The sequence below is a fragment of the Haliotis cracherodii genome, unplaced genomic scaffold (assembly GCF_022045235.1).
Source record: "Haliotis cracherodii isolate W230 unplaced genomic scaffold, xgHalCrac1.p SCAF_13, whole genome shotgun sequence".
Classification (NCBI taxonomy): Eukaryota; Metazoa; Mollusca; class Gastropoda; order Lepetellida; family Haliotidae; genus Haliotis; species Haliotis cracherodii.
The window spans coordinates 11,152,943-11,166,630 of NW_027266268.1; the positions used below are offsets into that span (position 1 = coordinate 11,152,943).

The following is a 13,688-nucleotide window of genomic DNA, read 5'->3' on the forward strand; positions in this document are numbered from 1 at the left end:
TCACTCTCTCTCTCTCATAAATTCGCTGATGACGGAGCAATATGGGTAAAGCACAGAGATATTTCACAAATCCGAGACCCGTTAAGAGGAATAGGTCTTCAGTAACTCATGTTTGTCGTAAAAGATGTTAGCATCATATCAAAACATATTCTAAGCAAATTAACATGGTCTATATCAACATATCCCTTCACCGTGGTATGCCAGTACTTGAGAAGTCATACTTTAGTTTTGAATCTCAAAGATAGGAATTAACTGGAGACAAATGGAATTAGATTTGGGGGTCTTTGGTCATTTCTAATTTGATCATTCTTCAAACAAAATCAAATTTTAAATTCTCAGGGCCATTGGCAAAATATCTTGGTCTAAACTCTAAATGAGCGTGTGAGTATATGGTCTCTGGATGGTGTGACACGCTTTGAACAGTATTCTTGCTGGAATACCGCAGTTTAATGTTGGAAGAAAGCGCGAAGTGATGCATGTCTCAGACCTTTACCACCTGTGAGAAACCCACGAGCACGGGTATGGTGCTGACAAACGTAGAAACATAACAGGGGCCGGGGCAAACCAGGTTTTGAACCCACGATCATAGGTTTCTGGCGTGGCCAAAGGATGCAACTCTACACAGTGAATGCCAGTACCTCAAACGTCTGGGGCACCTGTGATCCCTTTAAAATCTGAGGCCCTGCCTCCAGGCAATAAGCTCCTTAACCCATGTAATAGACAGGCTAATGTTTTCTCATAATAAAGAAGTTGACATTCATTTATTCTCTTCCTTATACTTAGGAATGATTAATTAACCCTCGGCTTCCTTATAAAATTGCCATGTGCATTTTCTGCACATTTCTCAAATATCATCATGAATTAAACCATAACATGTAACAGCACGTACGGTGTCTAGTCAAATTCATCCTAAACAGTACAAAATCCATTACCATTTCCACCTAAAGCCCCACGATAACTCACAGAAACAGCCTAAATATAGTTATGTAGTGGTAAGCAACAAACAAAGGTGATGTTCTTACCTCCCTTCCAATGTACGACGCCAAGCTCCAAAACAGCGCGTCACACCTTTGTTCCCTTCCTATATCATTTCCGGGAACGGACTATCGCTGTAAGGAGCTTAGTAAGACGCATGCGCTCATGTCATTTTATTTCCGCCATTTATTCAGGTGCGTGTTTGTAAAATTGTGTTTGATGTAGATCTATATTTTTCTAACTAAATAGGAACACGGTGAGATAATTTACTACCTCACTTACATTTCTGCTGTTTTTAGCACATGTTTGAAAAAAAGAAATCGAGCGTTATTGGTTAACTGACGCACGTTGAATTTCTGGAATCAAAACCACGTTTTTCTTTTTGAAAATCAAAACACCTTCTTATCATCCGAATAAATACTGTTTATAAAGAATTTAAAATTTGGATCAGACCTTCTTTCTGATTTCGATAAATCTTGTTTTAGTAGTCTAAAAATTACCTGGCAAACGTAACTGACCACGTATTGTATTTGACTTCTTCACACGAAGCACACTATGCCTTCTCGGGTTTCTGTCATGCATGCAAGTACTGACTATGAACTGATCTTCTGAGGAATCTAAAGAATGTTGTTATTTGTTTAAACTGCATGGTGCAGTGTTGGTTTGCACACATTTAGGATGTTGTCATAGCACATGTGACTGTATAATGTATTTATGTTGGCATATCTAACGTATCAAAACATTCAGCTGCTAAAATCATGGTATTTCAATTATTATGAAGGATATCATAATTTTGTTTCCACTTAAACATCAGCATGCTTATTTCTAGTTGTAGGTTTAGGTATACCATAAGCAGGAGATGGATAGCCAAGTCAAGGAGTCGAATACCAACCAAAACTGCTCTATACACAATTTGTTTTAAAAAGCTTTTACTGATGCTACAGTGATAGACTTTTTTACACTCTCAGGATTGGGACGAGAGACTAAGGGCAAATGGTAGTTAAGTACATGTATTGAAGATTAAGGCAATACCTTGATTCAATTACCATAGCAAATGGGAAGCACCCCAGCACTCGCTTGGGCATTTCAGAGATTGGTTTGTCTATGCACTAATGCAGTGTGACTAAAAACATACGAGTCTACTAGCCCGAAAATTGCTCTTATCATTTTCAGTAGATTTTTGTATTGCTATGTGATCTGTTGTTAGCTTAGCTTAACAGACTTAAAGTGGCCTTAAGCCAGACATTTTCTCGACTCAGACTAAAGTCGCAGATAGATGATATAAAAATCCCATATCATGGTGAAAAGATGTACAGTTTGTTCCCCTATGAACATTTTATATTCTGAAAACTATGTTACCCAATAAATGAAAGCAATCATTTCCAAGTTGTAGAGGTGTACTACTTAAATGTGCATATTATTCCTAACGCTGCTTTTATCCCCAGCTTGTTGGGTTAGGTGGTGTTTAAATGTCTTAAATCTTAGCCTGTCTATTACATGGGTTAAGGAGCTTACTACCTGGAGGCAGGGCCTCAGATTTTAAAGGGATCACGGGTGCCCCAGACGTTTGAGGTACTGGCATTCACTGTGTAGAGTTGCATCCTATGGGCATGCCAGAAACCTATGATCGTGGGTTCAAATCCTGGTTCACCCCCCTGTTAATGTGTTCTGTTTCTCAGCGTTAGAAACTAAAAGTCCACTAGTCCTTATAATGATAACATATAGCAAAACCCTTGAAGTGTCTAATTTCTACTGGTCCTTATGATACCTTTAACTATTGGGCAGTGCCAGTGGGACTAGTGCAAATTTCTACAGCTGTTTCTACGCTTGTCAGCACCATAGCCGTGCTCGTGGGTTTCTCACAGGTGGTAAAAGTCTGAGACATGCATCACTTCATGCTTTCCTCCCCCTTTCATTTAAACTGGTACATAGTGATATAACTGGAATATTGTTCAAAGCGTGTTACACCAACTTACTCCCTCATTCAGAGTTTAGACCAAGATATTTTTCCAGTGGCCCTGAGAATATAAAATTTGATTCTGTTTGAAGAAGGATTAAATTAGAAATGACCAAAGACCTCCAAATCTAAATCCATTTGTCTCCTGCTAATTCCTATCTTTGAGATTCAAAAGTAAAGTATGACTTCTCAAGTACTGGCATACCATGGTGAAGGGATGTGTTGATATAGACCATGTTAATTTACTGTGAATATGTTTAGATAGGATGCTAACAGACAGGTTTCAACATGTTACTGATGCTGTCATGGGATAAATAGCCACCTTATCAGTGTGACATTCATAAAATTCATAAATATTCTATAAACACAATGCTGTTAACAGTGGTTAAGAAAGATTTAGCCAAAAAAGTCCTTTTGTTTAATGTTATGTGTTACGTTGCCATGGTGCTTTGCTTATTTATTATTTTCTATCATTTAATTATATTTATGGTTACACGACTTATGCTCTTTTTTATTGAATTTATTTGTATAGCGTGGTATATTCATTATGTACGTCTCCTGTGTTAAACATCTTGCAGTGCATGCTCAGGACATTAAATTCACATATATTTATGCTCTACATGTTTATTACATATATTTCATCACATTTATTATGAGTATCATTTATATGTATTTTATTTACTAGATTTTATCAGCATCCTGTGAGAAAATTAATCTGAGAATATTTTTTTGCTGTTCCTAGGATATCTGAGGTAACTGTTTATATATCTTTATTGATGTTTAATTTATGATTTATTTATTTATTTATCATGTTTAACTCTCCATGTTATGTGTTATATGGGGTTCTCTACTAACAAAATGCTGAATAAGAGATTGTTTCATGATCATGATGATTAATAAAATATATATAATGATAACTATGTGCCCCACATTATTCCTTAGGCTGTAATAATATGTGTTTTACATTGATGTGAATATGATTATTAATAGGTAATGTATTATCTGATTTTCCTGTTTGTAAGTTGTAAATATTCCTCTTGAACTTTAGATGCTCAAGGAGCTTTGTTAACATTGCCCAAACCTATTTATTTATAACACAAATTAACAATAAATGGCTAATAAATTTGGTGCCCTGGTGATCACTTTGTCACTTAAGATGGATTCTAATTGATATTTGATCATTTTGATTTTGTTGAATTAAAACTAGCGTTCCCGTTTACCGGTAATTACCTGTTTTTTTTCCGGTAAATTCAGGCTTGGACTGGCTTGTGACTGCAAGTCCCTTTGGACCGGCAAATAAAGTACCTTATAAATATTTGTTGAACAAAACATTGGTGATATGCATATAAGTACATTTTTCGAACAGTCAGCTTGTCTGTTACCATCAGGGTTTCCCCATGTCTATTTCTAGGTTAAATATCCATTAGTAGCGACATCGTCTTGAAATATGAAATAAAAGAGAGAAAATTGTGACGACATCTTTGCACTGAATATGATGTTAAAAGAATTAAAATCCCAAAAAATTCATACATTTTTTTATTTGTTGAAAGTTTGGGCCTGCAAAATTTGGGGGTAACTGGTAATTTTTAGTTGCCAGTTCACAAGGACTGTCAGTTTCAAAAGCCAGCAGGAACACTGAAATATTATCAGTGAACATCAGGGATTTACGTAGGCCAATTGCTTAGTTTGTAGGGATCTCACGATTCACCAATTGTAACAATGCATTAGTAGATAATTTTCAAGATATGATACGAGATAATGTATATCAATGCAAAATTTTATTGAAATTGGTATCCATTTGTTTGCGTATCAATTGATTTTTCTTTTCAAATAGAAATTTCATCATATTTTCTTAATTTGACACAAACAAAATTTAGTATCTGACTCTTGTTTGAATAAATAGAATCAATCCTTTCTAAGTATTATTGTTTTACAAAATAATCTACTGATAGTGATTAGAACACATAATTGTGAAAGTGGTATGTAATTAAAAAGTTTGCTTCTAAATTTACGCATAAAAATTCGGTTATGCTGTATCGAGTTTCATCAGTGGTTTGAAGAGTCTCTCGAACTGTGTATTTGCGTAAAATCCCCCCCCCCCCCCAATTTTTTTTTTTCGAAACACAATTACTTTCAATTAACCTGCGTAAAGAAATGCATGCATTAAATGAAATACTCAAATGTATAAAAACAGCATGAGTAAATATCCAATGAAGCTTTTTCAGCATGTGTACAATGGAGCTAATTTCCGAAACACAATAATGAGGTACGGTAATTGACTTTCCAAGGCAAGTCTGAAGTTAGAACCCTTGTATACATTATTTTAATTTTTTTTGAAATCTCAAAATCTTATCTCATTTTGGGAAAAACCCAATAGAGTGATGAATAGATGAGTGAAAAAATATTGGTTACCCAATGAAAAATGTAATAACCCAATAAAAATAGAAACCTTTGAGTAAAAACCAAATTGCTCAAAAAGTTATCTGGAGCTCTGTAATGGTGTTTGGTTAAACCATGATTGAGATGTCATCTGAAGTATGGCTGAACTGTACCTTTCACAGGACCCTAAAAAATATGTACCGGGTAATCAGAGTTTGGTTGTAAAATCATGATTTATGATTGAATCATCCAAACCGATCGAGTTATGAAATTAATCGGTCAGTGTCATTTTTGCTCTTTTTAAATGTTTTAATCAGTGAAACTCAATGACACTTAAAAACTAAATAAAAATAGTCACTACTGTGTCCAACGTAGCAGGGTTCACTCAAATATTCTAGAGGTATACCCACACTTGCCCATACAGTACAGTGTGAAAATGCCCTTTTGTATTTGAAAATGTGCTCCTTTTTCAAACTCTTGGGCCCCAGCTTCAGGAAACAAGTTTCTCGGGGTTGAGCGAGGGCTAAAAATTGTTTGTAATCAATTGTGGAAAATTGTGTTCCATTGTTTGGTCATTTGGACCTTATGATCAATCTTTGATTACCTGTATTTTTATTAATCGGAACTACACTGTTAACTAGACTCATTCTCTAAGATTCTGCAGTCTGGTTTCAAAGATATCTGGATGATTCACAAGCTACTGGATAGCTGCATCACTTCAGGCTTCCCTCCCACATTAGCTGACACGCTGCAATATAACTGAAAGACTGTTCAAAGCAGCTTTAAAATCCAACTCACTCACTCAAACAAGTTGATTCTTTCATTCAAGCTCTTGGCTCCTGGATAATCTGGAAGTATTGATGTCAATAATCGTCATAATACAGTGTCCCCTCGTTATTGCGCCCTTCAATACAGCGCTAACACAGTTATAGCGTGCGGTAAAGCATGGCTCCCCAAATTTACTAACATTTGCAATAAACTCAAGTTTTCCAATGACACGATGTTTTCCCCCCCCCATCACAGAAAACATTATCAGCTGATCACCACGATCACATAACACCGGAAATACGTGTCAACAAATCCGAACTGAAGTATGCAATTTTATCCTATTATTATAATATCTGGTAATAAAAAAGTTCATTGTTTATCTGGACTTATGTTTGCAATCTATTTTAAATTAAATTTTTTAATTATATTCAAAATTTCATTCAGTATTTATAATAATGTTTACAATAATTTCGGCGAAATCGTATGCGAAGTGATCAATAGATCGCACAACTCACCGTATATGTATATGAAATCAGAATAAAAGTAGTTACAGATAAAAACGTACAGCATTAGTTTTGGCGGTTACCATGGTACTGTCTTGTTGTTTGAAAAATAATCCTGATATATCTCAAACTAATATCGGGGGCAGTGGGATAGTCTAATAGTCATAGCCCTGAAGAACCCAATCCATGTCTCCCGTCGTGATATTGCTTGAAAATAGTCGAAACTATACTCACTAAACAAAAATCAGAATAAGACACAACACAAGCTTTTAATAAAAAAATGTTCCCCAATTTAGCTGCCATGTGTACTTAGTTTGGAATCATAGATAAATCCTGTTGTCAGAAATTTTGGACAAAGTTTACTTTATGAAACAAGTACCAATTTCATTAACATCCCATGACAATATGATCTATTTATCAAACCAAGAAGTAAAAAACCAGTTTGTACCTAAGCAACACTAACCAAGAGAATAGTGAGATTTTGAAAATTCTTTCGCAAAATGCAAAAGTTGGCTTAATTCATTTCCATTCCACAATTTTCATTAACATGTCAATTTTCTTTTGACAGGCACAACCCTTTAACCATTTTTTTCTACCTTTTTTTTCATTTATCCATTATGGATTCCCAAGAAGTGTGTGGGCCTAATTCATCTGTGCAGAATGGATTACGAAGGATGTTCAGAAGACTACTCAGGCAATTTGGTGGATTCGAAGACCAACCTGATCATCAACTACCTGCCCCAAACCCTCACAGATGAGGAGTTCAGGTCCATGTTCCTCAGCATCGGGCCTGTCAAGATGGCCAAGATAGTCCGAGACAAGAAGACGGGGTACAGCTATGGGTTTGGTTTTGTTGACTATGATAACGAGAACGATGCAGAAAGAGCCATCACCACCTTGAATGGTCTTCAGATGCAACACAAGAGGATTAAGGTGGCGTTTTCACGCAAGGGGGACTCTGGGGAAACGGTAAAGGGAGCTAACCTATACATACGTAGCATTCCCTTGTACTGGGGGGAGAACGAACTAAACAACTATTTCAGTCCCTACGGTGATATTGTACAAAGTCGAGTCCTTGTAGATTTGAACACAGGAATTTCCAAAAGGGTCGGCTTTGTTCTTTATAGCAAGAGGTCGGAGGCCGAAACTGCTATTGAGTACCTGAATGGGAAGGCCCCACCAGATTCCCCGGACAACCTGCTGATCAAGTTTGCCGACGATAGTTCCAAGAAGGTCAAGGCCCCATCAATGCCTCCACCCCCTCCACCGTTCCAAGGGATGGGCTTCAAACCACGCTTCAACTCGCCAGGACCAATGAGGAGCCAGAGAAACCGACCCCACTTCAACCCGATGGGCAGTCAGAATGGAAATGGTAGTAGCTATGGGGGTAGCCAGCATTCTCAGTACCACGGTCAAGATCAGGACGATGAGAACGATGGACATGTTCTGTTTGTGTACAACATCGGCACCGAGGCCGATGACCGAGTGCTGTGGGAACTGTTTGGGCCATGTGGCACTGTCAGCAAGGTTACCGTTATGATGGATCAGGCTAAGGGCATCTGTAAAGGCTATGGCTTTGTCACCATGCCTAATTACCAGGAGGCAGAGTATGCCATCAGGGCCCGTAATGGCATGTGGTATAATGGCAAGCAGTTGCAGGTTTCATTTAAGAAATGATTTGGAATTTGTTATTCAATTGTTACATGAACTTTTAACTAAGGAACCACAGAATTGATCATGATCGGTAAAATGTTACACTAATCTAATTGTTGACATTGGTTAATATGGATTCACTGAGGAAGCTTAAGGCTTAAAAAAATATAAAAGAATTGGTTCTCAGGCAATTATTTTTAAAAAAATAGTGCGGGTGGGAAGTTTTTTTTTTCCCCTTTTTTTTGGCTTGTTCAAACTAGCATGTAGTTTGTAGTTTGTGTACAATCCACCTGGGAAATGGCCTCCCTACATAAACAAGCATACAGACTCCTATTGCCACCATGACCATAACACAAGATCCGCAGTAAAGCAGTGCGCATGTAAAGGGAAGTAACTGCATGCTCTATTGGATCGCATTGTTTTTAAGTCCCAGGGTATTAGGATTTATATATTTTTTTAAACTGGAAATAAAACGAAACATGCGACAGACTTGAGTATGATGCGGGCGGTGCCTGAGAACCAAGACCATTTTGTTAGCTTAAAAGTAAGTTGAGGATGTCAGCCGGTATGGTTTTGTGTTCAACTGTTGTGTATGAGGGTGCTTTTACATGTCTTATATCTATCACAGACATGAAGTGGTGAAGCTGATAACTGAGGACTAAAAGTCAAATTTGAAACACCATGTATATACCAAACAAAAACAAATTATTCCAATTATGTGAAGGTCTCCTATTAGGTAAGTATGACATCAATGCATAGTAATCTTGTAAACAATGGAATGCTGCTTCACATCAGAGGTAAAGACATAATTGCAAAACTTGTTACCCATTTGCTTAAAAAATGGCACAAAAATGTTCAAAACGTTTTCATGCTGAAGAGTGATGCTTATATTTCTACACATTGTGATCCATGTTATATGTTCATAATGTTGCGTCAGCCAAACAGATGAAGGTGAAGGGTGATAATGTTTACCAATTGTTGCCATGGTAACACTCACTAACAGTGTATAAGTATTGGTAACATACAGATGGGTAGTACCTTGAGTTGAGTTGAGTTTTTGGTGAATGGATCCATCGTATTTATTGTAAAACACTCATTCTTTATAGGAAACTTGAAAAATTGTCTCTTAAAATACCCAAAATAATGCATACTATGGCAGAAAAGCATTTGTTTGATGCATAGATTTATGTGCAAGTACAATCTCATTAAATCAGATTTCTGTGCTCAAAGCTTTGTGTCGCGGTAGCGAGCGCCAAGATCTGATTGTGAGGAGGTGCATTCAAGTAATTACCATGGCTTAGTTCCACTCCAAGTTTAAGGTTTATAGAATTTACCTTTATGTGGTAATCAGTGCATTATGTGTACTTAAATTGATAAGTATTTGTATTAACCACTGGAATATGATTCCTGTTTTTGTCATGTTTAAATGTTAAAATGCTTATAGTATGTTTTAGTATGAAAAATTCATGACAAATGCATGACATGTTCAATGTTAAACAGATGGCTTTCATTCAAGTTCGTGCCTACTTTTTGATGTGAGAATCATGTTTATTTGTTACAGTTCTGTTTTTCTGAGTTTGAGCAGGTGACACAAATATGTACAATGCCTGCACATTTCATGCAGAATTTGTCAAAATTGGATGTGGAATCCGTAAGGGATATGCTAGTTTCAATGTTGTGTTACCTCGTATGATAGGTTTATCATACGGTCGGGAAGAAGTATATTTTCAAATGTTTTTTTCAGTCCAAGTAATTTTTCTGAGATTACACAATTCCTCTAAGCATGATGATCATGATAATGTAGTACATTGCATTGTTTGGTATCCAATGTCTACTGCATAAATCAAATCGTTTCTAGTTTTCATCATCTGAACAACAACTCATCCAAATTTCATGGTTTTTTTCTTTTTCTGAACAATGTTTGTTAGACTTGAATTCAAGTGAAGAGTTTGCAGGTGTTATGAGTATTTGATGGAACCGGAAATTGTACAACATATGGTCAGATATATACTTTTTAGGGTTTGATAATTTTGGTCAGTTCGATAAAATAACGAAATGGTGATCATTTGGGAGAATTGTTGTTCACTGTTCATCTCTGAAGCTGGAGAGGTGATTCCCAGCTAAGCAAGTAAACGTGTTTCACTACACCTGGCAGTGGTAGAAATTAACAGTTTCAGTCCACTAGTCCTTATAATGATAACATATAGCAGAACCTTTAAAAATGGCTATTTTCTACTAGTCCTTAGGATACCTTTACTATTGGGCAGTTTGGCAAGGACTATAGGACTAGTGCCAATTTCTAACCCTGCCTGGATAATCACATCAGCGTTAATAAATCGTTTCTAAAACACTTGAACCATGCGTTGGTATAACGGCGGTGGAAGCTAACAGTTTTAGTCCCAATGTTATAATGCTAACATATTGCAAAACTATTGGGCAGTTTGGCAAGGACTACAGGAGGAGTGCCAATTTGTAACACTGTATAACAATTTCCTATAGTATTGTATTGTAGTACAAGAATCTTAATATGATACATCAGTTGGGCCACGTCTTTACAACACAAGTATCATCCTGTTGTTCATATTCATTCATGTAGTCACAATCAGCTGAATCATAATTATGATTGCCATCAACATTTTGCAACCTCTCTTGGCGGGTGCTCATTTGTCTCAATTCTTCAGTTTTTTCAGCCATTTTGTTATAGATGAGATTTGCTTGAGGCCAAGCATCCCGATTTACAAGATTTCATTGTAATAATTTGTATAAACAGGGATGAGAATTTTCCTTGGATTTCATTTAATACATACATATAAATATCCCCATAAAATCCCCCAGTCCCCTACTTTCAGTTTTTTATGGAAAAAACAACATTCTCATCCCTGGAGGTTTCATTGTACTATTTCAATCAGTGGTACACATACTCATTGTTTCAAAGCTTTAAAAAAATTCAATTTTATTTATTTTATTTGTTTACTGTATGCAGGTCTGAAAGCACTTGGGAGGGTAAATTCTGTGAGAAAGGTGATAACTCCAGTATTGCTTGTATTATCAATGAATTTGATATGATTCTCATCGCGTTCAACTGTTCTTGTTGCTGTACAGAATAATTGTTGAAATGTGGCTTTTATTTCTTGAGTGTATAAACCATGTGAACACTGGTGAAGAATACATTACTTTGAAGTATTAATCTGTTTTGGGTCTTTGTTTGTGTTGGAATGAATCAGGCTTTTTGTTTGCATCATGGAAACATGGTAGACCTGACTGCCATCAAAACTAACAGATGTCAGAACCTGTAGGCCTTACCCGACTGAAGTTCCGTGCTTCTGTTTCAAACTCCAAGGTTCACACAGTTTTATGGTTGGAGCTTGCAGCAACAATCATACAATGATTAGCCCTCACTCTATCAAGGTGCATACTCAAATGAATCGGGAGGGGGCGGCACGGGTGGCCCAGTCGTCTAAGGCGCCGCGATTCACTGTGCAGTGTTGGGTCCGTTGGGCACACCAGAAACCTATGATTGTGGGTTCGAATCCCGGTTCGCCCCGATTATGTTTCTAGGTTTGTCAGCACCATACCCGTGTTCTCGTGGGTTTCACCAAAGTGGTATAACGATATAACGGGAATACTGTTAAAAGCGGCGTTAAACCCAACTCATTCACTGTCACTAGGTCTCCGAGTGCTCCATGTTTATCGTAGGTGTATATGTTGACACAGGATGAGCATTGATCCAACATTATGTACATTGACACAATCAGCCAAGTCATGGTGGCCACCTCGTAGTGTAGGAGCCGACTTGAACATCGATGAACACAATTGCCAAGTTACTATGACGTGACTTGTCAGCCTGTTGATAGCATGTCCACCAATTAACACCACCAGTTAGTGACCTTTACCATGAGGTTCAGGAGACCTGTTTTTCCCTCCCTCCCCCCACCCCAGTGTGACCACATATGATTTGATGAACACTGCCTCCATTTTCTGAGAGCATGTCAGGGGTTCGATCCCAGGCCATGTCACACCAAAAGATGGTACTTTTTGTTCCCCAGCCTGGCGCCTTGGCATCAAGGGGACAAAACAAATGACTGGTTGGCTGTTAGTGTGTATAATGCGCGAGTGAGATGTCCATAAACACTGCAGCACGGTATCTCAGTGGGCTAGCACTATAAATCTGGACAAGTACAAGCATCCATACACGTCGCTGTGTAAGTGCAATAATATCGAACGCAACAAACCCATTTTCACCTCGCCAACTCAACAGCACCATTGGCCATGTGGGCTGCACAGAATGATGTTAATCTTGAATATCTTCAGAAACCCATGCTTGTCATAAAGAGGTGACGAATAGGATCGGGTGGTCAGGCTCGCTGACTTGGTTGATGCATGTCGTTGTTTCCCAGTTGCGTGGATTAATGCTCATGGTATCAATCACTGGATTGTCTGGTCCGGACTATTACTTCACAGACTACCATCATACAGCTGGAATATTGTGGGGTTAAACAACAAAACAGAATAATGTCAAAAGTAACAATCATGTAAAAATAATCTATAGCTTTTATTATGGTAGTGTACACTGCCATTTCATTATACACAAGTTCACATCTTTACATTTTGATATGAATATTGCAACTTACATTTTTGCGGGGTGAAAATAAATTGTACAAACGTGAATAACCACTTAGTGGGTCCGTCGCCTAACATTGGATGGCGAGAACACAGGATGTTTGGAATGATGAAACATTGAAAAATTGAATTATGGTTTTGTGGAAATATCAAATGAAGGATCATAATCAGGGTGAATCTGAGATTCAAACACATGATCATCAAAACCATGGTACACCCTGGGGATGCAACTCATGGCACCTTTTTCGACAGGACCACCTGTGCCTTTTCTTACTTTTCCGACCGCCCCTTTAAAACTGGATCACCTTTGAGCTATTGTATTATGCACAGAAACACCGAACACAGGGAGAGACTGAAAATATTGGGGGTGCAACAATATGATTAATATCTCCATACCAAGGTCATGACACAATACGATACATGTCTGAACACACCAGAAAAACACCACAAATTCATGAACTGAAATACCTGTTTATTTCAGATAGGTCGAGAAATGGTGTTCCCATGGTAACCAAGTGACAGTGAGGTCAATATGTCCCAAAACATTTGGATTGTTGGATGTGGACGTCTTCTCAAGCTCAGATTTATCCCATTTTGATGAGTTACCCTTTCGTTAACAACGTATTTCGATCATCACGTATCATGATACAGGTCATCTTCCCAAGGCAAGAACAAGGCTGGAATTACTGCGCTCAATCGTAGCGCCATCAGTGGCTATTACCAGTTATGTCCCTTCTAAGCCTCTCCTATGGACCAATCAGATTCTACCTCTCGTATCACTTGCGTTTGCTTCACACAAAATGGTGGCGTCCAGTCAGGACAACCTGATCAAT

At 37.6% G+C, this 13,688-nt stretch overlaps 1 protein-coding gene across 5 annotated transcripts; it reads left to right on the plus strand.

Moving 5' to 3' along the window:
- The first annotated feature begins 1,136 nt into the window (after positions 1 to 1,136).
- LOC139459614 (ELAV-like protein 1-B) lies at positions 1,137 to 11,410 on the plus strand. Of its 5 annotated transcripts, none has more exons than XM_071241189.1 (3): positions 1,137 to 1,169; positions 3,618 to 3,684; positions 7,213 to 11,410. In XM_071241189.1, the coding sequence occupies exon 3, from the start codon at positions 7,243 to 7,245 to the stop codon at positions 8,257 to 8,259; it is 1,017 nt and encodes a 338-aa protein (XP_071097290.1). In that variant the 5' UTR covers positions 1,137 to 1,169; positions 3,618 to 3,684; positions 7,213 to 7,242; the 3' UTR covers positions 8,260 to 11,410. The 5 variants fall into 5 exon arrangements, with proteins under 5 accessions (XP_071097290.1, XP_071097294.1, XP_071097293.1 ...); XM_071241191.1 differs by lacking the exon at positions 1,137 to 1,169 and adding an exon at positions 1,180 to 1,231 and having other exon boundaries at positions 7,151 to 11,410; XM_071241190.1 differs by lacking the exon at positions 1,137 to 1,169 and adding an exon at positions 1,181 to 1,231.
- Positions 11,411 to 13,688: the final 2,278 nt, after the last annotated feature.